The sequence below is a fragment of the Phyllostomus hastatus genome, unplaced genomic scaffold (genome assembly GCF_019186645.2).
Source record: "Phyllostomus hastatus isolate PE091 unplaced genomic scaffold, TTU_PhHast_1.1 phas_scaffold_39, whole genome shotgun sequence".
In the NCBI taxonomy this organism is placed as follows: Eukaryota; Metazoa; Chordata; class Mammalia; order Chiroptera; family Phyllostomidae; genus Phyllostomus; species Phyllostomus hastatus.
In genome coordinates this window covers 7,273,013-7,299,741 of record NW_025334028.1, presented here as the reverse complement: position 1 = coordinate 7,299,741, position 26,729 = coordinate 7,273,013, and the positions used below count along the sequence as shown (strand labels likewise).

At 40.1% G+C, this 26,729-nt stretch overlaps 1 protein-coding gene across 2 annotated transcripts in view; it reads right to left on the bottom strand.

The window, feature by feature from the left end:
• The window catches only part of COPS4 (COP9 signalosome subunit 4), a 41,887-nt gene extending 29,607 nt beyond the window's left edge, over window positions 1-12,280 (bottom strand). Inside the window, exon 1 of one of the 2 annotated variants that reach the window (XM_045820208.1) lies at window positions 12,076-12,280. In XM_045820208.1, coding sequence (XP_045676164.1) covers window positions 12,076-12,149 — 74 coding nt within the window. In that variant the 5' untranslated portion in view covers window positions 12,150-12,280. The remainder of the gene's footprint in view (window positions 1-12,075) is intronic. The other variant, XM_045820205.1, reaches the window with a different exon arrangement.
• Between the last annotated feature and the right edge of the window lie 14,449 nt (window positions 12,281-26,729).

Below are 26,729 nucleotides of genomic sequence, written 5' to 3'. Positions count from 1 at the left end.
AAAAAAATTACTACATTTGATGCATAAAATTCAGTTATCCATCTCATTCTCTAAACACACACACACACAATATTCTCCATATCTATATTTATACCCTTACTTTACTGCCCTGGGCACACTTTAAATTAATATAATCAATTTTTTATTTTTTTTTGATTGGCTAATTTTTTCTTTAATTTGAAGATTTTGTTTATTTATATTTAAGAGAGAAGTAAAGGGAAGAAGAAAGAGAGAGAAACATCAATTTGTGGTTGCCTCTCATGTGTCCCCTACTGGGGACCTGGCCAGCAACCCAGGCATGTGCCCTGACTGGGAACTGATCCAGCAACCCTCTGGTTTGCAGGCCGGTGCTCAATCCACTGAGCCACAAAAGCCAGGGCTGATTTGCTTATTTCTCATATTCAATTAAATCAGAGCTTATGGCTGAACTCTTATTCTTACATCCTCATAGATTATTTTGTACTAATAATATTATATTCAAAGATGACAATGCCTCACTTAGTGAAATTTGATGATTAACGTAAGTTTTAACACACAGTTTCATAACTCATAAAGCAACTAATGTGTAATAGGAATACACCAAAATAAATTTCAAAAGTGACCCTGGCAGAATGGTTCAGTTGGTTGAAGCATTCTCCTGGGCATGAAATGGGGGGAAGTTGGGCACATGGTTGGGATGTGTGTCATAGTGGGATCATGTTGCTCTCTCACATCCATGTTTCTCCCTCTCCCTCTTCCCCTTCTCTCTCTTTGTCATTCTCTCTCTCTCTCTCTCCACCCCCCCCAAGGAATCAGTAGGTATATACTCCAGTGAAAATTTAAAAAATAAAAATTAAAAATAAAGTGATAAAAAGCTTTATATCAACAAATTATATAATTTGCCAGGGTCTTCGAAATTGCCTACTCAAACTCTTGACTTTTATAGATTAAGATACAGAGCTGGGGCTACATGCTGACTTGCTCCTTCTCTATGTACACTCTAGTATGTAAGACCAGAACTTACTTTTTCACAATAAAAATAAGGAATGACTAATAAACCGATTTTACATAAGAGATTTAAATAGCCATTTAATATTGCTATAAAAAAATTACCCAAAAATGCTAATTGAGCACCTAGCCTTTTGAAGATGATATATGAGATTCTGTGTATGACATCAAAAATTTTAAATAACCTTAGTCTTTTAAGATCTTATAGCTCTTAATAAAAATAAAAAAACCAAATATGTCAAGTATTAAATTACAATAAAACAAAAACAGAAGTTACAATAAAACTGAATAGTGTAAGAAATATAAGGAGGCAATATTTTAATTCAAAAGAGAGTAAAACCAAAATGGGTTAGATTAGTCAGAGATGATTTTAAGAAAAATAATAATAGCTTTTTATTAAACACTCAGTATGTACTCAGTGGAAAAGATGGGAAAGCAATTGACATTAAGAACACGGCAAGTTCCAAATATTTTTTCCTTAAAAAATATTATAGAGGAAAATAAATTTCATTAATTAAGGTACCTTGCATCTGTCCTATCTCTTTATCAACAAATGTTTGTTGCCTTCCGACCAAGATGGAGGTGTAGGTAGACACACTGTGACTCCTCACACAACCAAAATAAGGACAACAATTTAGAAACAAAATAACAACCAGAACTCACAGAAAATTGAACTGTATGGAAGCCCGGCAACCAAGGAGTTAACATAGACACATTGATCCAGACCGGTAGGAGGGGGAGAGTCGGGCGGGTGGGTGGTGAGGGGTGGTGGCAAAAAAAGTGGTGGCACTGGGCACCCAAGGCAGCATCTGACAAACCCTGGGCACCCAAGTCCGCAGCAGGCGGACCCTGGGTGCACAGGTGGAGGCTGGCAGACCCCAGGCTCGGGGTGGCAACAGACAGACCAAGCAAGGTGGCAATTGTGAAGCAGGGCAAGGTGCACAAGGCAGCTGGCTGACCTCGTGGTCCCACATTCTTGCACAGATAAACCATGCAAAACTGGGGAGCAAGACAGACCATGCAACCCAGGGCTCCAGCGAGGGGGAAATAAAGCCTCAAAACACTGATTGAAAACACCTGTGGGGGTTGAGGTGCCGGGAGAGACTGCCAGCTTCACAGGAGAGTTCGTTGGAGAGACCTACAGGGTCCTAGAACGTACCCTAGCCAACCTACAGGGGAATCGGCACCAGAAGGGCCCAATTTTCTTATGGGTAGTGGGGGAAATGACTGAAAGCCAGCCCTGAGCCAAGCAAGTGCCATTGTTCCCTCTCAGACCCTACCCCCACATACAGCATCATAACCCAGCAACTGGGTTGCCCCACCTTGGTGAACACCAAAGGCTCCGCCTCTCACTATGTAACAGGTGGGACAAGACAAAAAAAAAATGGCCCAAGTGGAAGAACAGATCAAAGCTCCAGAGAAAATACAACTAAGTGACAAAGTGACAGCCAACCTATCAAATGCACAGTTCAAAGCACTGGTGATCAGGATGCTCACAGAATTGGTTGAATTTGGTCACAAATTAGATGAAAAACTGAAGGCTACACTAAGTGAACTGAAGGAAAATGCACAGGGAACCAATAGTGATGGGAAGAAAACTGGGACTCAGATCAATGGAGTGGACCAGAAGGAAGAAGGAAACAACCAAACAGAAAAGGATGAAGAAACAAGAATTCAAAAAAATGAGGAGTGGCTTAGGAACCTCCAGGACATCTTTAAACATTCCAACATCTGAATTATAGGGGTACCAGAAGGGGAAGAGGAAGAGCAACAAGTGGAAACATTATTTGAACAAATAATAAAGGAGAACTTCCTCAATCTAGCAAAGGAAATAGACTTCCAGGAAGTTCAGAAAGCTCAAAGACTCCAAAGAAGTTGGACCCAAGGAGGAACACACCAAGGCACATCGTAATTAAATTAGCCAAGATCAAAATGAAGGAGAGAATCCTAGAATCAGCAAGAGATAAGAAGACAGTAACCTACAAAGGAGTTCCCATCAGACTGTCAGCTCATTTCTCAAAAGAAACCTTGAGGGCAAGAAGGGGCTGGAAAGAAGTATTTGAAGTCATGAAAGGCAAGGACCTACATCCAAGACTGCTCTATCCAGCAAAGCTTTCATTTAGAATGGAAGGGCAGATAAAGTGCTTCCCAAATAAGGTCAAGTTAAAGGAGTTCATCATCACCAAGCCCTTATTATATAAAATGTTAAAGGGAATTATCTAAGAAAAAGATAAAAGACATGTATAGTAAAATGACAGCAAACACAATTATTAACAACCACACCAAAACCAAAAACAAACACAACCTAAGCAAACAAGGAGGACAGGAACAGAACCACAGAAATGGAGATCACATGGAGAGTTAGCAACAGGGGAGTGGGAGGAAGTGGGGGGGGAAGATACAGAGAATAAGTAGCACAGACGGTAAGTAGAAAATAGACAGGGGGAAGCAAGAATACTATGGGAAATGTAGAAGCTAAAGAACTTCTGACACACAGACATGAACTAAAGGAGGGGAATGTGGGTGGGAGAGGATGTGGAGGGGAATAGAGGGGGGGAAATGGGACAAGTGTAATAGCATAATCAATAGAATATATTTAAAAAAAGAAAATTAAAAAAACAAATGTTTTTTGAGCATTTATTATGTATATGTATCTGAGCTAAAGTACAGTAAGTCAATTCATGGTTTCTTAGCACTTGAAAAGAATCTGGAGGTAAATAAAACATACAAATGAAAATGTACCCCAGTCACTATGTAGGACCAAAATGAGTGAACTGGGCATGTATTAATAAAACTTTCATTTACAGTAATGGTGAACTAGATGATTAGACCAACCCTACCTTAAATAGATAGATGATAGATGATAGATAGATAGATAGATAGATAGATAGAAATAAAAAGCATAAAGTCCTAACAGAAAGAGGAAACAGGTGAGGACAAGAACATAAAGAGATGAGTAACAGCTTCTGCCTTAAAACATTTGCTGACTCTGGAAAGACAGCTGAGAGGTAGAGTCATTTTTGGTGGAGGAGTGGGTGGGTTCAGCTTTGGGACATTTTGCCATCTGTTAGAAAAACTAAGAAGCAAGTTGCAATTTCTAGCAGACTAATAGAGCTGGAAGAACAGGGATTTCAGTTCTTTGCCTGCCAAAGGATAAAACACTAGCACTTTGGAAGTAAGGTTACAAAATCTATTCCAAGGATCACCAAGGTAAAGCAAAAAATTCTGAAGTCTAAGTCCTAGACTGCTAGCACCCTCAGGTGCCTGGCAGAAAGAAATGAAAATCCTCTCTGAAAGGTCACATCCTAGGCCTCCTACTGTTTCTAAAAATACATTTTTAGATAATTTGCTCAACAAAGATTACACATGACAATATGAGCTAAAATCAACAAAAACAACAGCCAGTAACAAGAGACTCCAGACACTGGAGTATTGGAGAGACCATAATACAATCATGTATATGGAGATAAAGGCAAGGTTTAAATTTCAGCAAGAAACTAGGAGTCATAAAAAGTGTCATTTGAGCCCTGGCTGGTGTAGCTCAGTGGATTGAATAAGAGCTGTGAACCAAAGGATCACCAGTTCAATTCCCAGTAGGGGCACATGCCTGGGTTGTGTGTCAGGTCCCCCGGTGGGGAGCACGCGAGAGGCAACTAATCTAAAAATAAATAAACAAAATCTTTTTTAAAAGTGTCATTTGAAAAAAGAACCACCAAAACCTATAAAACCACAAATGTACTGTAACTAAACTTAACACCTCAATGGAGTTTTTTTTCCCCAAGATTTTATTTATTTTTAGAGAGAGGGGAAAGGAAGGAGAAGGAGAGGGAGTGCAATATCAATGTGTGGTTGCCTCTCGTGTGCCCCCTACTGGGGGCCTGGCCCACAACCCAGGCATGTGCTCTGACTGGGAAGTGAACCGGTGACCCTTTGGTTTGCAGGCCAGTACTTAATCCACTGAGCTACACCAGCTAGGGCTCAATGGAATTCTTAATGGCACATCTGAAGAGCTGATAAGCTAGAAAGCAGATCAGAAGAACTTATCCAGAATAAAGGATTAAAATGGTAAGTTTAGGAGACAGAGTAACAGACACAGAGGTCACAGTAAGAGAACGTAACAGGGGTTTTAGTAGAGTCCTAGAGGAGAAAATGGAATAGAAAAGAGGCAACATTTAAAGAGATATAGCTGGAGACATCCAGTCAAGCTGGCAGTGTAGGCAGACATTGCTCACCTCTTTGCACAACCACAACAAAATTACAACTAAAATAGAACCATCGCTCAGAACTAACACAAATCAAGTTGAATGGAAGTGTGACAACTACAGAATTGAAGAAACTACATCCATCCAGACTGGTAGGAGGGGCCCAGAGGCAAAACAGGCTGGTCCCACATCCACATGTGGTGGATAAAAATTCAGGAGGGATATCTCAGGAGCCAGGAGTCCCAGCCCCACACCAGGCCTTCCAGCCCAGGGTTCCAGTGCCAGGAAGATAAGTCCTCACAACTTCTGGCTGCAAAAACTGAGTCAGTAGAAGAAACTGCTAGAGCCCCAAGCAGTTCCTCTTAAAGACCCCACACACAGGACTCACCTACTCAGACTCACTCCCTCTGGGCCCTAGCATGGGAGAGGTGGCTTGAGAGGTACCAGTGTTGTTCAGGGGGAGGCTGAGGTGTGTGGCATCAAGGCGAGCAGAGGCCACTGTCCCTTTTCTGGGCCCTCTCCCCACAGAGCTAGCAGACTCATGCCATATCTAAGGTTCGATCAACCTGGCTAACACAGTTTGACCAGCCTTGGAGATCATCAGAGACTCTGCCCCACTGAACTTATGGGCCTACCAGCGTTGCTTTTCCATGTGAATGGCTGGTCTGAAGCTTTGTAACTTCCTAAATCCTACCAACAAACAAGCCAAAGCTGGCTTCAGTGAGCCCCGGGACCAGAACTAGCAGCCTAGATTCACAGCTTGGCTTTGCTTGGAAATCCCCAAGCCCAGCACAAGTAGCAGCCACCTCAGATTCCTTTATAACTCAGGCAGGGTGGCCCCAGGCAAAACACAGGTGGCAGCTGATCTTGGCCTGCAGCACCTGGGAAACCCCAGGACCAGCGCACCCAGTGGAAAGCCATATTGGAGCATATTGGAGCACCACCACTCTGGCCCTGCACAGCTGATCCTCCATGGAAGGTGGAGGTTGGTAGTCAGTGGTCACAGTCAATCCTTGCAGCTGACTGGCCTGGGTAAATCCCTCCCACTGATCTGCCAATAGCAATCAAGGATCAATGACAAGAAGAGGGTGTACTCAGCCCACACAAAGTGTGCACCTCAAGTACCCAGCTTTGGTGATGGGGAGGCTGTGTCACTGGAACCTACAGGGCACTTACTACATTAGGCCACACTACGAAGACACGGAGTCAAAGCACCTGTACCTAACACATAGAAACAAACACAGGGAGGCTGCCAAATGAATACAATAAGAAACATGGCCCAAATGAAAGGACAGATCACAAATCCAGAAAAACAGCTAAATGAAATGGAGATAAGCAATCTATTAGATGCAGAGTTTAAAACACTGTTTATAAGGATGCTCAAGGAACTTAGTGAGGACTTCACCAGCATAAAAAAAATCCAGTCAGAAATTAAAGACACACTAACTGAAATAAAGAACAATTTACAGGAAAACAACAGTAGAGTGGATGAAGCCAAGAATCAAATCAATGATTGGGGAGATAAGGAAGCAAAAAACAACCAATTAGCATAATAAGAAGAAAAAAGAATAAAAAAATGAGGATCATGTAAGCAGCCGGTGGGACAACTTTAAGCAATCCAACATTCACTTCATAGGGGTACCAGAAGGAGAAGAGAAAGAGCAAGAAATTGGAACTCTGTCTGAAAACAATGAAAAAAAAAACTTTCCTAATTTGGTGAAGGAAAAAATTATGGAAGTCCAGGAAGCACAGAGAATCCCAAACAAGATGGATATAAAAAGCCCACCCCAAGACGCATCTAATTAAAATGCCAAAGGATAAAGATAAAGAGATGGGGGGGGGTGGAATGGGTGAGAGGTGAGAAGATTAAGAAGTACAAATAGGCAGTTACAGAATAGTCATGGGGATGTAAAGTACAGTATAGGAAAGGGAATAACCAAAGAACTTACACACATGACCCATGGACATGAACAATGGTGGGGGGGATTGCCTGAGGGAGTGGGGGGTCCTGGGTGAAGGAGAGCAAAAGGAGAAAACATCAGGACAACTGTCATAGCATAATCAATAAAACATAAGTTAAAAAAAAATAAAGAGATATAGCTGAAAACTTCTAAGAACAATGAAAGAAGCCAACCTATTGATTCAAGAAATAAAATGAAACTCAACCAGGATAATGTGGTAGAGAATTTACATAAAGAGGCCACAATTCTTTTATTGTCTCTATGTCCCTTAGCAATGTGAATGTGACTTTGTAGTTCCACAACAAGAGGTGGTTTATTCCCCACTCTTTGATCTGGGCTCGTTTTGACCAATAGACTGCAATAGAAGTGAAGTGCCTGTTCTGAAACTGAACCTCAGGAGGCCTTATATATGTTTTTATCTCTTGGAACCCTACTGTTGCCACATGAACAAGGTCAAGCTAACCTACTGAATAATGAAATATGTAGCTCAGTCACCTTCACTGCCCCATCCAACACACAGAAGCGGAGATGCCTACCTGACCTGCAGCTGACTACAGGCACACGTGGGAGCCCATATGGAACCAAGACCATGTGGAACAGAGAAGAAACATCAGCTGGGTCCAGCCCAAACTGGCAACCAACAGAATTATGAACTAAGGAAATGATTGTTGTTTTAAGCCAGCAAGTTTTGCAGAAGGTTTGCTTCACAGCAAAAGCTAACTGACATAAATAAGTAAAAATATACCCACATAGACCTTCATTATGACCTCATAATGAAGTTGCCAAAAATTAAAAGACAAAAATCTTAAAAACAGGTGTTAACATAATTTTTTAGGACAGAGAAATAATTTCCTAATGAGGTTTATCTTTAAGCATTCTAAAGATTTCAACTTTGTGTTAAGCGGGAAAAAATGCGGGAAAGACAGGCATTCTAGGCACCAAAAAAGAAAAAATCACTATTTGAAATGTATTCCAGTTTGGACTGCAATTTTCCAGTATGGAAAACAATATAGGACCAAAAGGTAGATATGTTTGGACTTAAGGGCTATGAGCCAAGCAAGTTGTATTCTGGCTTCACCACTAGCTATGTGACCTTGGAGCAAGGTATTTCACTTCTGCACTTCAGTTTTCTCATATATAATACAGAAAATATTACTTTTTAAGGCTTATGAAAAATGTAAGTAAAGTTGCTCTTGGTGCAGAGTGAACACTAGATGTTAGGGAACTTCACTCTTGAGATGGGAACCACTAAAACTGCTGGGTGCAGGAATAACAAAAAACTAGAGAATCTGAGTTAGAAGGGGCCTTTAAGGTCATGCAGTCTATTCTCTGAGGTGTGTGTGTGTGTGTGCCTGTGTGTATCCTCCATTGTTTAAGTTTTATTCCATTCTAATCCAAAGTCTACCTCTTTAAGGCAGAGGAATTTATCTTCTTCCAAACAGCTTTTCTAATAATCAAAGGCAGCTAAAACACCTGATGTTACTTTCCTTTCTCCAAGATAACTGCTTATAAAATAAAATGTTTAAATATTTTTTTAATTCACTAATTTTTTTAGAGAGGAAAGAGAAGGAAGAAGAAACGCTGAATTGCTGTTCCACTTATTATGCATTCATTGGTTGATTCTTATAAGTGCCCTGACTGGGGATCAAACCCGAAACCTCAGCATATCAGGACAACAAGCTAACCAACTGAGCTACTCAGCCAGGGCTAAAATGAAATATTTAGACTCCGAAGGTCCAATATCTTCCTCTATACCCTCCATAATCCAGAACTGAAAAGAAAAGAAAAACATAAAAGGTTCTATTTTGCCCTGGCTGGTGTAGCTCAGTGGATTCAGTGCGGGCTGCAAACCAAAGTGTTGCAGGTTCGATTCCCAGTCAGGGTACATGCCTGGGTTGCAGGCCATGGCCCCCAGCAACTGCACATTGATGTTTCTTCTCTCTCTTTCTCCCTCCCTTCCCTCTCTAAAAATAAATAAATAAAATCTTTTTTTAAAAAAGGTTCTATTTTATAGGATTAACTCAACAGATACCTATCATCCAAAGGTAAAAAGTATATGTATGGGGCATAAGAAAAGCAACTAACCAGGTCCTGTGTGTGAATGTGTATGAGTGTGTACTGGTGGTTGTTCAGAGAAGGCTTTAGGAAAAAACAACATATGAATTGAGTTTTGAAAAACCAAGTAGATTTTAGCTAAGTGAATAAGACAAGGCTATCATAACAGCTATCTATTCAAATGTTCCCTCTCAAGGAGCTCCTCCTCTTCTAAAGCTTTGTATGACAAAACAAACACAATACATATATGTACAAAAGCAGTGTACAAATTTACAAAAATGCTTTTCATATAGCCAATTATCACTATCAATTATCAAAACTATCCATTGACACTGCTGTGTTAATTCATAGTTATGAGAAAACATTTTTAATCGAAGTTTTGGCAAGAAAAGCAGTATAGGTTAAAAATGTGCTTTTTAAAGTAGACAAACTTGGATTCAAATTTAAGCTCTAAACCTTTGTAGAATTCACTGAATCAATATTTATTGGCCCTGGCCAGGTAGCTCAGATAATTAGAGCATAATCCCAATACATGGAAGTTGCAGGTTCAACCCTCAGTCAGGGCACATATAAGAATCAACCAATGAATGTATACATAAGTGGAATAACAAATCAATCTCTATCTCTCTCAAGTCAATAAATAAATATATATATATATTTATTGAAAACTACTGTTTTAGATATCTTGTTTATTGCTAGGAACACACAGTATCAATATTCTAGAAACATTTTCCATCATTCCTCAATATGGAACCCTTTGTCACTCAGCTCCTAATATAAACCCAGAAATTATTGATATATTTCAAGAGTGTTTCTATCATAAAGCATGTAGCTGGAGGAACTGTTTTGTTATGAGAATAAATATCCTGACACACTCTTGCTCAGATAGGACCAGATATATAGCTGCAGGCAAGGCCAAGCCTTTATTCAGAAAGCAATGGCTATCAGTTATCAAGCACATTATTTCATTTAATCTTCACAATAATCCAATGGGGTAGATTGTTACAGTAACGGCCTCCAATGAATTGTGCCTCCCTCTGACCATGTACCTTTGCAGTGTAATTTGGCCACTCCTTCCATAAAGAGGTAAACTCACTTCCTCTCCCCTTAATCTGGGCTGGTCTGTGACTTACTTTGACTAGTACTTGAGAACTGATGCTGTGAGACTTCCAAGTCTAGCCTTATGAAGTCTTAAAGTTTCCACTCTCACCCTCTTGGTTCTGTAAGGAAGCCTCAGCTAAACTACTGAATGAGAGACCATGTGGGGAGAGAGACCCAACCAGAGATGTATGGGTATCCATTTTAGCCCTCTAGCCCCACCTAAATTGCCAGCTAACTGCACCTGCATGAGTAAGTCCAGACAACATCAGCAAAACAGCCCAGTTCACCCAAAAACTCCTGAGAAAAAACAGTTGTTTTACAACTAAGCTTTTGGTCTGTTACACAGCAATAAATAACTGAAGCAGCCAATAATATAGGTACTATTGTTTACCTGCAATTCAGAGCTGAGGAAGTAAGTGCTTAAGTTTCAGATATCTGCAAATACATGACAACTATACTTCTTGTGATAACTAATGCACTTATTTTTTTCAATAAAACATAAAGAAAAGCAGACATGGGGCAAGATCTAAGTTAGTTTTACTTTCATCCAAACCTATAAAAAAGTACATGCAAAAAGTATTGAGCTATGAAGGCATAGTCAAGTCATTTTCCAACCCAAAGAATAACTCAGTATGTAGTTAATAACTGTTTAATAATAATAGTAACAAAGATAATCTTATGGCACTTTCTAAGTGTCAGGTGCTGTTCTATGTGATGTAAGTGTGACACAAGTGTATATACACACACATATTGTCCCTGTCAACAAGAAGCCATCTAATCATCACCAGTTTCCTGAGGGGGGAGTTGCCACAGAAAGTAAAGCCCAAGATACACAGCAAAATTTCTCACTGATAGAAGTATATTACACTTACCACCAAAGAAAAGGTTGCTCTGCTATATAAATTAGTCAGTTTCAATGCCCAGGTAAGAGCAGGCATATACCATTAATATAGATCAAGTGATCTCAGCCGTCCGGATGTAAATATCAGGCTTAATATGAGAAGCATACTGTACACAGAATGCATGTCCATTATAAAGCAACAGCACTGTGAAATCTACAAAGAGAAATGGACAATATCTATAGCTATCTATGATTAACACTGCTGACAGGCACATGTCACAATTTTAACTTGGAGTGACCTAAAACTTCTACATAAATTGCGACAAAATTGCCAAACAATCCAGATACCTGTTCTATTCATCCTGACCCATATTATGAGGACATCAGCCCATGTGCTCTTCTTCAGAGTTAGTGGCGGATAGTACACATGGTCCAAGTGGTTTTAGAGGACATGATAACCGGCTATACCTCCTCAACCCCCCACAGCCTCAAGAAACGACCTCGCTAAAAAAATTCTGCATCGAGGTCCCAAAAGAATTTCCCTCAATTGAAAAACAGTCCAAAGAGATACACAATTCGGTGTGAGAGGCCAGCCAGCGATAGGAAGTGCCACCAGGGAAGGCTGAGAAGGCCGTGGGAACAGTCGTCCCTCAGAGCGCGTTTCCAGAATCGTAGGAGACGAGTAAGGATGCTGTCGAGAGCGGAAAAAGTTGCCAGTCACCGCAGGTCTGTGGCCCCAAGGGCTCCCTGCACAAGGTCCCCTCCAGCTTTCTGCTGCTTCCAACATTTGCCTCCACAACCGCAATCAGGCCCGCCCCCTTGATCCGCAGGCCGGCTACTGGCCACACATCCGAAAGCCGCCGGCAACCCAAGGAAAACAACTCTGTGGCTTCCCTCCTCACCTCCCATGGCCCTCGGAAATACTCACTTGCCCGCCAGATCTTTATGAGAGCCGCTCGAATTCATGAGCTGAGCCAAATCCTGTCGCACAGCTGCCGCCATCTTTCTTTCAGCTCAGCCAAGCATGCAGGCCTCAGAACCAAAAAGAAAACGAGAATAGTCCTCCAGAGCGCAGCCAGAGGGAACCCGAGATGCCACCAAGTAGCGTCTGTGTGGGCCAGAGCGCCAAGTGTGTGAGCCTGCGCTTGGTCCGCCCCTAGGGTTGAGTAACGCGAAGCTCCACCCCTGAAGTCCAAGGCCCGCCCAGACCTCTCCCGCAGGCTCAAACTCGCACGCTCCCACTTCGGATTGGCGGATAAACTCCAGGGGTGGGTCATTTGTGCAACTCTTGTTAGTTCCGGGTAAGCAAAAACGACGGCGTTTTCATTAAGTTCCGTGTCTCGCAAATATGGTTTACTATTCTTGTTCATTTAAAACATCTTTTAAACTACCTATGGTTAAGAACGAATTGTTTTTATTGCCAGTTTATCAAAGACAGGTACTTTTGTACAGCACAATTTAAAATGTCCACATGCCCTCTCGTACTTTGTACCCTGTTTATGAGTTGATCGTATATCCCAATTTGTCCAGGACAGTGCCATTGTTGTCCAGACGTAACTGTAGATAACGCGCCCTCTCACTTTGGAAACTGTACTATTTGGAAGAAAACTTACCCGGATTCATTATATCTTTTCATGTAATTGTATTCATTACTTATATAGCCGTACAGGTTTTCTTTCTGAAAATAATAAATGTAAATTTTTATCCTTTCTTGTTTTCACAAATGGTAACACTCCATATCATTATTCTGCTATTGATTTTTCACTTTTTCTGGATATTTCACCATATAAGTACAGAGAGCTTCCTCATTCTGATTTAGAGCTGAGGAGTATTACCTAAAATGAAACGATGCCATAGTTTATTTAATCCTTACAGCTAGACATTTCAGTTGCTTTAAATCAATCAACCAATACTCAATGAATACCCTTGTACATACATCATTTTATATGTGTATAGGTAGAATACATTCCACGAAAAAAGTCAAAGGGGATATTTACTTAAATTTTTTAAAGATCTCTCCAAATTGCATTTTATAAGAATGGTACAAATTTGCCTTTCTACCAGCAATATGGAGGAGTGCGATTTTCTACAGCCTTGGCTACAAAGGACATAAAACTTTTTAATTTTTCCATCTTGATATGCAAAAAAAAATAACATGTTCTCTCTATTGGGAAGAGGAATGAAGAGAAGACTAGAACAAGGAAATACTTTAAGAAAGTGATCAAGTTGGCCTGATCATTTGAACTTTGTCAAATGATCAAGCCTACATCAGTGACACTGGAAATTTGGTTTCCAACTGGGTAAGCTTTTACCCCAAAAAGGAAAGGATGGTTTTAGGGAGATCATCAGCAATCTCTAATACTCTGTCCCTCTGACACCTAAATATCTGTGTGTATACTTCTTGGTACAGGAAAATAATCTCACCTCTAAAGAAGAGAGTTCAAATTCCCATTTAGTTTCTGTATCAGCTCAAAATTCAGGATGTCTGATTATGCACAATCTTCTCCATCAGGTCAGATTGTGGATTTTCATGGTCCAGAGAAATATAGACTATAAAACAAAGTATCTGCCTCATGCCCCATACATGTAATATGAAATGATAGTGGACCAGGAATAGTATAATCACAGTTAAAACTCTGAAAAAGGAAGAATGGGAAATAAAGCGGTTACTTGTTGATAGTAATGGTGGAATCCCAGGTAGGAATTATGAACAGCCACTATCATGATGGTGGAATAAGTTCCTTGGTTAAAACCTAGTTCTGCTCTTTGAGAGAATCTCTATTGTCTATTATGTTCTGTTGGCCCAATCTTTGACCTCTGAATGCAGATTGACTAGATGTTGGAGAGTATTCCCTCTTTGGGGGAATGCCTTGGAGCTTAAACAACTGAAGGCTTTTGTAGGCCAGGTTTTTCAAGGTTTTTATTTTTATTTATTTATCTTATTTATTATTTATTTTTTTATTTTTTAGAGATGGGGAAGGGAGAAAGAGAGGGAGAAAAATAGTGATGTGAGAGAGAAACGTCGATTTGTTGCTTCTTGAAATGCAACTGGGAACTGAACCCACAACCCAGGCATGTACCCTGACTGGGAATTGAACCGACAACCCTCTGCTTTGTGGGACAATGCCCAACCAACTGAGCCATACCAGTCAGGGCAGTGTTTTTATTTTTTTCAAAAATACAATTTCATTGAACATTCAGTAAACTTTGTTTGCTTCCAGTTTCAGGTGTCAGTAACCACACCCAAAGTTGCTTCTAGAAGTAGTTGTTAAACTAGCCTTATTCCCTGCTTTTTTGCTCAACCTATTCTTTCTTTTTTTATTTTTTGTAGTTTTCAAACAATTGTCTTTTTTAAGTATATTTTTAAAGATTTTGTTTATTTATGTTTAGAGAGAGGGGAAGGATGGAAGGAAAAGAGGGAGAGAAACATCAATGTGTGGTTGCCTCTTGAGCGTACCCTACTAGGGACTTGGCCTGCAGCCCAGGCTTGTGCCCTGACTGGGAATCGAACTGGCAACTCTTTGATCCTCAGGCCAGCACTCGATACACTGAGCCATGCCAGCCAGGGATCAAACCATTCTTGCCATCTTTTTAGTGATTGCAGCCTTGAAATCACCTGAAACAATAGACTTAAATGAGAAGAGAACTCTATTAATTTAGTTTTTGCTTCACCTTATCTTTGTTTTCTGCAGTGTGTGTGTGTGTGTGCACGCGCGAGTGTGCACATGCCAGAAAGTCTTAATGGGCTATGAGAAATCTCTAAGCCAAGCCTTCCTGTCTGCTATTTAGGGGTACATTAGCATTTGGCTTTTTAAATTTAGTGAAGCCTAAGAATTTATGCACATTTTATCCCTTTATTACCATGACTTCAAACTTTACTTGTAATACATCGCTGAAAGCAAGAAGAAGCCGTGAGACACAAAATTGCCTCCTTCCAGATATCTCCACTAGAGCTATATGAGCTAGGGAGGGAGGTTGCCTTCCTAATTATTGTAAGCAGCAATTTTACTAAACTTTTTGATATAATAAGGCTTCCCCTTTCTAGACTGTTAATTATCACTGCCCAATTGAGACAGGATGGTAAGAGGCTAGGGAAATTCCTGGGCAAGTGGAATGGGGAAACTGAGACAAGAAAATTAAACAAGGTCAAACAGTTTGAGCAATTTACAGCCAGCTGGTGAATTGCAAGACCATATCTCCCCTAACCAGGGACACTTGAGAGCAAATGGTTTATACCTCTCCTCCTTAGTCAGAGAATATATAACCTCCCTGGTCATAAACCATGGTGTCTGAGGAAGAGGGGAATGCTAATGTAAACAGGAGAAATAACACGTGAACAAAGGGAGCGAGCTGGGGAGGAAAATGGATGACTCCCCTTTCAACTGCCCCCTCAAGAGAAACAGCATGTCTGTGCTCCCACTAGGAATTTCCCCCTTCCAAGTCCCCATGTTTTCCTTATATAAACTTGCTTCTGAAAGCTCAAGGTAAGGTAGATGTAGGGTTTTTACAAACCATCTTCTCAGAATGCTGGCATCTGATATTAATAAAAGCACAATTATAATCCAATAATCTCTGTTTTTTTTTATGAGCAGTGACAGACAGCACAAGCCCTGGACTTGGTTGTCCTCTGGTTTTACAACCTCTGAGAGAAGGCTACATATTTTCAGGTTTTGCTTATAGCAGTGAAGAAAAGAAACTTGCATGGCACTCAAAGCTTATTCTCACCCTCTTTTCAGTTGCTTAGCAAGAAGTTAGCCAAGAATATTTTAATTAACTCAAGGGAAGTGCACAAATCCTATTTCTTTTTCACTGTGCAAAACTGGGTCCCAGCCCTGACCTACCGAGTAAAAACTGTTATTTTAACAAAATCCATCTAGCAATTCCTTCACATTAAAGTTTGAGTAGCCCTGCTGTAGCAGATGTCAACACTACTGGTATAGGATCTCTTCTCTCTAAACTCTCATTGAATAAGCCCATTTTCCTGGCCAGGACACCTCATTTTTACATATTCAACTAGGTGGTCTCAACACCCTCAATTTCCAAAAAAATATGCAAAGAAAGTCATCCTCGGTCCTTTTCCTGGTGCATCTTCCACTCTCTGTCCCATGTGCCCAGTTCATATATACCTAGCTAGAGAAGAAAAAGAGAGCATTGTGTATATTCTGCTGTTTTCTGAGCATTAATCCTTACTGTACATTTATTTCATGTGTGACTAGTGCTGTGTGACAAAATTGTTTTAGAGTGATCTTGTGTGTTTCCTGGCCTAGACCCAGAATCAGCCACCTTTTAAAAAAACCCTGTTTCTATTTCCTAAAAAGATATTTACAGATATCAATATGAATGCTAAGGATTCTCATTGGTACTGTATTGGTCATTTGGGGAACTCTTCACAGGATAGAACTAGGAAGTGTCTACATATTTGAAGGATAAAATAACTCATGAGTTCATACTGATACTTCCAAGTTCAATTTAGGTGATTTTATTTAACCTCTTCTGTATTACATTTGTATCTCCTTCCACATCTGGAATCCTGATTCACAAGTACATAGGGAATTATAGAACCCATATATTCAATAATTATTCATTTCATTCATTCCATGTTACACACAAAACAGCCTCAGTATAACAGTACTAATACTACCACCGCCAAGTTGATTGCTGAAAACGAGTTCAATATTTCCCTGCTATTCCTCTCATTTTTAATTGTATTGTATCTACATAATGAGCACATATAGCTATTACAAACAATGCTGAATTCATCTTAATCCTCATTTAATCTTAGCTTTATAAGTAATATATATTTAATGGTCACCATCAGCTCTTATATTGATATCTCTCCAGCCAACTTAGTAGCCTGAAACTAGTTCCTTAACAGGTTTCTATGGAAGGGCTCATGGAAATCATATTCTTGCATTCTCTTGTATGTTGGTGACATCTCATTGTGTGTTTTTTTTATGTTTAAAAATCAGTTTTAGCCCTGGCTGGTGTGTCTCAGTGGATTGAGAACTGACCTGCACACTGAAAAGTTGCCAGTTTGGTTCCCAGTCAGGACACATGCCTAGGTTGCAGGCTAGGTCCCCAGTTGGGGGTATATGAGAGGCAACCAATCGATTAGAGGCAAAGAGCCTCTAATCATAGCATACCTGAATTCCTTTTCTTATAAAACTATAAATTTTTTCCATTCCATGCCTGCCTTAGACTCCTGGTCGACACAGTAATGGCAGCCGAGTCCATTGCTATACAAAACTCTGTAGAAATAGCCTGTGCCTGATTGATCTTCATGTTTATTTCCACACCTACCCCTCTGCCTTTCCAGTTCATTCCCTCTCCCTTTCCTTTTCCTCTCCTTTCCCCAGCTTCCCATCCTCTTTGTTCTTACTTTTCTTCTTTTTATAAGTAACTTGTTCTTCCCACCTTGAATTTTTAAGATTTCTTTACAGAAGTTTTGCTTGAGTATGCTTAGGTGTGTCTCTCCTCATTGATCTTACCTGAAACTCAGTGACCCCTTTCATCTACAAAAGCAAGTCTTTAGGTCAGGAAAACTCTCTATTATTATTTGTTTAATTGTTATATCTCTCTCTTTGAAAAATAGACAAGTAAATTTATTGTTGACTGATATTCTTTACTAAACTAAAATCATACTATGTATAAAATAGCAATGTATGTACAGAGGGATTAAATGCCATAATATATACAATTATCTTTAAAGTCAGGATGTAAGTTACAACAATTATGAATATAAAATTTACATTAATACACTCTCCATGGTGAATCATTTGCCTGTTCTAGCTTGAAATCATCATTTGAGAATCAGATGATCACTTTCCTTCACTTTATGATCCCTCGAAATCACTTGGCCAAATATATCAATAGGACATGAAGTTTCATTTGTCTAATTTCCATTTGGCCCATTTTGGTTGAGATACATTCTCTTTGTATACTTCTATATCTGAGAGCTTTGAAGAGCTCATTGTTTCAATTATATATTTGCTTTTGATTGAAGAAATGTTGTAAAACATTGCAAAAAGTCTCCAAATTTCTGTAGAATTCCTTCTTTCTTTCTTAGTGTCCAAGTGTACATTAATTGCAGATGCCTGACTCCATAAAGAATACATTTTCTGAGATGACAATCATGTGGAAACCCTCTGTTCCTTTTGTCAGAAGAATCTCTGTGCGCAGAAACAGGAGGCTTCAAATTAATTCTGGGTGAAGTATTCTTATTTTCACATTTCACCAAGTTCTCCTCCATTTCATTACTCTTCCACTTTTGAGCCTTGGAACTCTTAACCATTACTGGTAAAGTACAACCAAGGTGTTTCACTGCCATTTTGTTTGGCCATAAAGGTGTAAACTGAATTTAGGTTTTGGAAATCAAGTGCTTTGATTATTTTCTCTTGACACTTCACAAGGGTTAAGGATTACACATTCATCCTCTACTTCATTGCTGGAAATTTCAAAACTTATAGATTGATATTCAATTTTATCTCCACCAAGATCTGCTGAACTCATAAGTCTGGGCTTGATTGATATCCATAGTTTCTTTTTCTGTTGTAGAAGCCTGTAGTGTGATCCTTGTTTTAATTGTTCAATTTCATTATCTTTTTGTAAGTGACTGGAGATCAGTGCTTTCAGCTGTATTTCTAAAGCCACAAGCAGTTGACCCCATCCTTCTCACCACTTTTGAAGGCTACTATCTTTCTCTGCTATATACTGTAAATATTTCCTGGAAAGACTGGCATGAACCACATGACAAAGCAAGGTATCCGACCATTTCTCCAAGGGGCTCTTGTTGGCTTCAAAAGTCAATCTTAATTCCTTAAAGCTTTTTGGTGACATCCAGAGTCCAGGCATGACTTCATTAAGAGTTACTGAATTCAATCTCTAGCTGTGTAGCTTGGTGAGGAAGAGGCTGTCCACAGAGTCTGAAGAGATGGAAAAGGATTAGAATCCTCTCTCTGAACTTCTCAGTGACAGGGTTAGGGGGTCAGCCTGGGTGACGCTTTCACTGCCCACTGTTCCCCTAGTCACAAGTCTCGGAAGGCAGAGAAGAGGGAGAAACAGAGAATGTCCATGTACAGGCCACCAAAATATTAGGGTGGTCAGTGACATGGGCTGTGAAAGAATTAATAAACAGATGAAAGTGCAAAGAGTAATGTTTTTATGTTACTTTCCCAAGAGAGGGAAAGAGCTAGGTGCGGAGATACGTACCAGCCCATCATTACCTCTATTTTATCTGTTTCTTTCTCTTCTTTTGGAACTCCAACTACTCATACATCAGCTCTCTTTATATTCTTTGCTCTGTGCTTTGAGATGTCTTTTACATTTCTCAGGCCACTTAGCAAGATTCATTCTCCTTCAATATATCTTCAATGTCATGTTTCTAAAATTATGGTTTTCTTATGTTTACCTGTGTAAAAATGTTATAGATGCTTTATTTATAACAGCCTCAAGTGAAAACACCCCAAATGTTCATCTTCAGGAAATTGGATAATCAAGGTGTGGTATATTCATTAAATAGAATACTACTCGGCATTAAAAAGAAAAAACTTCAGACACTTGTGTTAAAGAACAAAATTCAACTTAGTACATATGAAGATATAATTGACTTTATTAGGTGATTCATGAATCAGGCAGCATCCCAACTAACAACTGAAAGGGCACTCCAAAAACTTGTATAAAAAAGAAAGAAAAAAGAACACTTTAATAGGCAGAAAGAGGGTGGGAGAGGAAAGTTAAAAATAGTGGATTATTTCAAGCAATTTCACCATCCTTTAGAGGAAATACTAACAAGCAGATGACTTTACTAATGCTGACCAGGAAATTTTAGACTGATTTGTTTAAAATTCTACTCCTGGGACAGGGTGAAACTGCAATTTGGTTAGCTATTAAGTATATGTGGGGCTTGGCACAAGTGACTCCATTTTGGGTTTGTTGTTTCTTTTGAAGATATGTAATAACATGAATGAATCTCAAAAATAATATACAGTTAAAGAAACCAGGCATTAAAAAATCCATACAGTAGTATCCCTTATCCCAAGGAGATATAGTCCAAGACCCCCACTGGATGCGTGAAATAGTGGGTAGTACTGAACCCTGTATATGCTATTTTTTTCTTATACATATATACCTATGATAAAGTTTAATTTGTAAATTAGGCACATTAAGAGATTAACAACAGAAAGAAGCACTTTCTTCCTGGGAGAGCAGAACACACAGAATTTCAGGGAGCTGGGCCTGCACATGAGGAGGATGCTGTGAGCACTCAGGCAGTGTGACAGCCCTAGAAGTATTGTGAACGTGGCCAAGTCAAGTGATTTGGGGAGGACAGAAAAATACCCAACCTGGGTTTTAGCAAGTTGCAAGATTTGGCGTTCTTCTTGATTACCTGTGCTTTTCAAATCAGGGAGGACCAGTCAGAGAGGAAATATAGATTCTGTATCTTGTTCTAAAGGTTGGGGTAGAGCATTGGTTTCCTGAAGATACTTTGGCCTTAATTTTTCTGCCCTGGCTGGTGGGGCTCAGTGGATTGAGTGCCAGCCTGTGTACCAAAAGGTCACCAGTTTCATTCCCAGTCAGGGCACAAGCCTGGGTTGCAGGCGGGTCCCTGGTTGGGGGCATGCGAGAGGTGACTGATCAGTGTATCTCTCACACATGGATGTTTCTCTCCCTTTCTTTCTCCCTCCCTTCCCTTCTCTCTAAAAATAAATAAATATAATCTTTAAAAAACTAAATCTTAATTTTTCTGAGCAATAAAATTGTCTCAAACTGACTCTGTGAAGTTGTGCCCAACTTTTTTGGCAATAATATCTGAGTTTTTATTCAGTAATATTAGCAATAGATTTCCAGTCAAGGTGGAGGCACAGACAGACACACTTTGCCTCCTCGTGCAACCATAAAAAAGAACTACAACTAGATCTCAAAACAAATAACATCTAGAACTGTCAGAAAATTGAGCTGTATGTAAGTCCAACAACCAAGGAATTAAAGAAGCCACATCAGTCTGGCAGGTAGGAGGGGCAGAGTCACAGAGACACATAAAGAAGCGTTGATGCACAGTGTGGTACAAAGAGGTGGTGCTAGTATTGGAACATATGGTTCCACATTCACATACAGTGGATAAAAACTGGGAGGGATACCTTGAGAGTGAGCAATCCCAACCCAGGCCATATGCCCAGTGTTCCAGTGCCAGGAAGATAAATCCCCATAACTTCTAACTGTAAAAACCAGAGGGGATTGGGGCAGCAGAAGGAACTTCCACATTTTCAGGACACTCCATTTAAAGGGTCCACATGGATTTAGAATGTATGCAAACCCACCAACTTGGACATTTACCATCAGGGCAACAGCTAGAAGGGTGCCAGTAGCATACAGGAAATGGGTCAAGTGACCGGAAATGGGGGAAAGTGCCAAGCAAACCTCCAGGAGCCAGGCAGTGGCATTGCCCCCTTCCAAGCCCTCTCCTAACACAGAGCCACAAAGCAGTGAAGCAGGTTGCCCCACACTGGCAATTACCTAAGGCTCTGCCCCCACACAATTTATAGGTGCCTTTTCTACAAATTGAGGCTACCCTGTTAGGACAGAGAGTCAAAGTATCTCTATCCAAACACAGAAACAAACCCAAGGAGGCCGCTGAATTGAGGAGACAAAGAAATATGGCCCAAATAAGAGAACAGAATAAAACCCCAGAAAAGAACTAAATGAAACAGAGATAACAACCTATCAGATGCAGAGTTCAAAACACTGGTGATCAGGAAGCTCAAAAAACTCACTGAGTATGACAGTCACATAAAGGAAGAAACAAAGGTTATGCTAAGTGAAATAAAGAAAAATCTACAGAGAACCCTCAGCGGAGGGGAGGAAGACAGTATTCAAATCAACGATTTGGAACATAAGGAAGAAATAAGTACTCAACCAAAACAGCAAGAAGAAAAAGGAATTCAAAAAACGACGATAGCATAAGGAGCCTGCGGGACATCTCCAAATATACCAACATCTGAATCATAGGGTTCCAGAAGGAGAAGAGGAAGAGCAAGAGATCAAAACTTACTTGAAAAAATAATGAAAGAAAACTTCCCTAATTTGGTGAAGGAAATAGACATACAAGTCCAGGAAGCACCGAAGAGTCCCAAACAAGTTGGACCCAAAGAGGACCACACCAAGACAAATCATAATTAAAATGCCAAAGGTTAAAGATAAAGAGAGAATCTTAAAAGCAGCAAGAGAAAAGCAAAGAGTTACCTGCAAAGGAGTGCCCATAAAACTGTCAGCTGACTTCTCAAAAGAAACTCTGCAGGCAAGAAGGGACTGGCAAAAAAGTATTCAAAGTGATGAAAAGCAAGGACCTACAACCTAGATTACTCTATCCAGCAAAGCTATTACTTAGACTTAAAGGGCAGATAAAGTGTTTCCCAGACAAGGTAAAGCTAAAGGAGTTCATCATCACCAAGCCATTATTACATGGAATGTTAAAGGGAATTATTTAAGAAAAAGAAAAAGATCAAAATTATGAACACTGAAAGGGCAAGAAATGCACAACTATCAACAACTGAATCTAAAAAAATAAACTAAGTAAACAACCAGAACAGAAACAGAATCAGATATGGAGATCATTTGGAGGGGTATCAGCCTGGGGAGGTTGGTGAAAAACATGCATGCATTAAGGAGCACAATTGCTAGGTACAAAATAGACAGGGGGAGGTTAAGAATAGTATAAGAAATGGAGAAGCCAAAGAACTTATATATACAACTCATGGAACTGTTGTAGGGAAGGCTGGTACTGGGAAGAGGGGGCCATAAGGGGGAAAAATTGGGACAACTGTAATAGTATAATCAATAATATATATTTTAAAAAAGAGGTTAATAATAATAACTAATAGTACAGTAGAACAATTATAACAATATACTATAATAAAAGCTATGTGAATGTGGTCTCTCTCTTTTCAAAATATCTCATTGCACTGTACTCACCTTTTCACTTAAAGGAAGCATTTTACAGCTACTTTTTGGCATATCCAAATTGCTAGCATCACTACTCTTGTGCTTCAGGGCCATTATTAAGTAAAATAAGAGTTACCTTGAAAGGATTATGCAAAAGAAACAAAACAAAACAAACAAAGCAAACCCAGAAACTCATAGGCAGAAAAATAGTATGGTGATTACCAGAGAGAAAGGAGGATGGGGGAAGGTAAGACAGGGTAAAGGTGGATAAATGGTGATAGAAGGAGACTTGACTTGGGGAGGTGAACACACACCACAATATACAGATGATGTATTACAGAATTGAACACCTAAGTAAAGCCTACATAATTTTATTAACCAATGTCACCCCAATAAATTCAATTTAAAAAGTTTCTTAATCACAATCACTCTGGTCCCATCTCAGTCAATCAGGTAACCCAGACATCTACTAAGTGACTCATAGGCAGTAGCATATACAGGTTAAATGAGCTGGACAAAGGGATGATTCATGTCCTGGAAAGGATGGAGCAGATGCCAGGACAAGATTTCATCTGGTACTGAGAATGGCATGCAATTTAAAATTTAAGAATTGTCAGAGCATTTGAGATCTTTCTTCCAGGCATGTCATCAGTTTGGCTCAAATAAATGCTTATAATAATTCTCTATAAAAATTGAAAATAAAATAAAATTTATTAATTATTTCTGAATTTTCCATGTAGTATTTTTGGACTTGCCTATGGATTATCATAGCTTGATTGTCTCAAGTTGCATTCTCTGTTACTCTCGAACTCATTTTGCTGGCAAAATAACTGGATATTGTATTTTTGAGATTGCCATTATGGTTCCATCTACATGTTCTAAGTCAGACAAAACTAATCCATGGTGATTGAAAGTCAGAAATTGTCAGAGGAGGGTGGGAATTACTGGGAAATAGTAGGAGGTGATAAAATATTCTATGTGTTGGTAGTGGTGTAGGTTTTATGGGTGTATAGGTTTATCAGAATTCACCATACTGTACCCTTAAGATCTGTGCATTTACTGAATGTAACATCTTAATTTTAAAAGGGAACAAAACCATGCTATTTGTTTCATAGTCTTGCCTGTATGTATTGAATTTAGTCTTTTGAGGTGTTTATTTGTGCTTTAATGTATTTATTTATAGTTTAGATTGTCTTCTGTAGCAGTTTCAAAGGCTAGTGCTTATCCAGCCTCAGAGGAAGAGAAGCTTCAGTACAATTGTTCTGCTTCCCCAAAGTTCCCCAAGTGTCAGGATCAGCAGGTCCTCTTGTAATGGGGTACAGAGCATAAATCCTCTGAAAACAGGAGAACAACCCCCATAATCCTTGATTGCGTGAAGAGGGGAAATGGATGTTACAGTGTTAAAGATACATTGCGTAACAATGGCAAGTTAATAGCCATGCCTTTCGGAAGGGAAGAGGGCTGTAGTCCAGGGCAAAATGTGAATGAATTGTGTTTGTGATTGCAAAAACCTTCAGGGGCTTGTGATAAGCTGGGATACAGTGCCTGTGTGAAAGGCAGGGGCAGATACCTACCCAGGATTGCCATGCATTTCTGGGAACTTTTGCCCTGACTAAAGATGGCAGCCAGAAGAAGGTAAAGGATATGGGGAAAATGACAGAAATGGTTGGCACTAACACACCAAAGGAAGGGCTAGATATGAGGCCACACAGGAAGTCCCAGGCCAAGCATTTAAATCAGGGTGGGCTGAAAGAGGGGAGAAGCCACATGGTCCAGAGTAAGAGAGAGAAGGTCTGAAAGCCAGAAGTCTGGTGAATTGCAGGCGGTGGCAGTGTGGTACTGGGGGTGGGGAGTTGGGGACAGTATACCTGCCCAGCCACCCAGATTCGAGTCTGCCTGGAGAAGATGGCGGCAGAGTTGATGGAGCTGCTTGGGACCTGCCTAACCACCCAGATTCACGAGGGATGCTTGGAGCTGAACTGTGACCAGGAATGCTGAGCTGCAGACTTCTGCTTTTCTGAAATCTGCCATTATTCTAAATCTGTATAACCTTTAAATAAATAACCCCTTTCTTTTTTCACCAGACTCGGGCATTGGGAGTCATGTTTCTTGGTGGCAGGCAATTGAACGTCACAGCCATTCCCAAACAGCATTGGCAGGATTCTATAAACACTCTTAAGAAAGATGATGCTTGGTCAGGTCTTCTCCCTCCTCTTGGAGGTCCATGAATCTTTATAAGCTATACTCTCTCCATTATCTAGTGTGTTGTGATCCTCTTCCCTTTCTGTCTCTAGACTCATTATAACCTTAAGTTTCATTCATGCCATCTAGTGCCTATTGCATCTGTCTGCTGGTTCCCACATGTCAAGTTGGGTCATATAGTTGAACTGTACGTGGGGATAATTGTGAGAGGGTTGTGATAGACTGGTTCATTTTTGTAAACTACCTGGTACCCAGACATGTGCACTTTGTATTTAGTTAAGTGCTCAAAAAATATTTGTTAAATTTGTAAAGAACATAGTTGGATAAAGAGGAAACCTAGAAAATCCCAGCATCATCGAATGTGATGTTGTGTCCATCTAAATCTCAGTTCTCCAGGGGTGGCATAAAATCAAGGAGTACACAAGTCCAAAGATTGATTAGGAACTAATGTCAGTAAGGTGGGGAATATAGTCTGAATATGCCACCAACTGTGGCAAAAACCAGAAGCAGATAATGAAGCTTGGATTGTAAAGCAAGAACTCTGAGAGATAGAAAGACATGTAGGAAGGGATGGGTTAAGAGAGTTAAGTAGAAGGACTTTCCTGGATAAAAACTGATGAGAGTTGTGGTCCAACAATAGAGACCCTCAGGTTCTCTTAATAAAAATAATACCTGGAGGAATTCCAGCTTCTGCCTCAGGGTAGAAAGCTAGAGAAAGCATTCTTCCCACCATTACAACAATAAGCTAGGTAATCTACAAAATCATTACTTTTACTGAGCCAATCAGGGAATTGAGGTCACAGGGCAACAACTAGCCTGAAATGTAAAGAAAGATTAGAGCTTCTAAACAACAGAAGAGGTGCAAAACCTGGATCATCTGTTGCAGAGTATGGAAAGGAAGGTGATGCAGCCTTACAAAAAAAGAATACTGCTAAATTTAATACTGCCAAAGACTGAGTGTGGACTGGCATGGGAATCTCATAGGAGCCACGATCTTAAGGGGAGTTCACATTCACTCCCAGGCTTTTCTCCAAGGACCTCCAATGGACACCCAGGACAAAGACTGGGGGCTGGGTGGCAGACAGGCATAGAGAAGTAGACTGGCTGCCATTGCAGGAAAGGTAGCATGAAGCCCAAACCCTTCTCCTCTAAGGAACGAAAGGCTTAAACTGATGGAGAAAGGGAGCAAACTTGTTGTTCCTCAAGGGCCGGGTAGAGGCCCATTGCAGCTGAAGGAAAAGAGGAGAAAAAATACCCCAGCAACAAACCCCTAATCCTGAGAGAGGAGTGGGAATTGTCCTGGGCCCAGACCATTAGAGGTCATTATGTTGGGGAGGATCAGTATTACAGAGACCCAGGGACCCAAAGCCTCGGTAAGAATGAAGATGGAACAGAATCAGAGAGAAGCTGTCTTCCTTTTCCTCCCCCCCACAATCAGTGTAG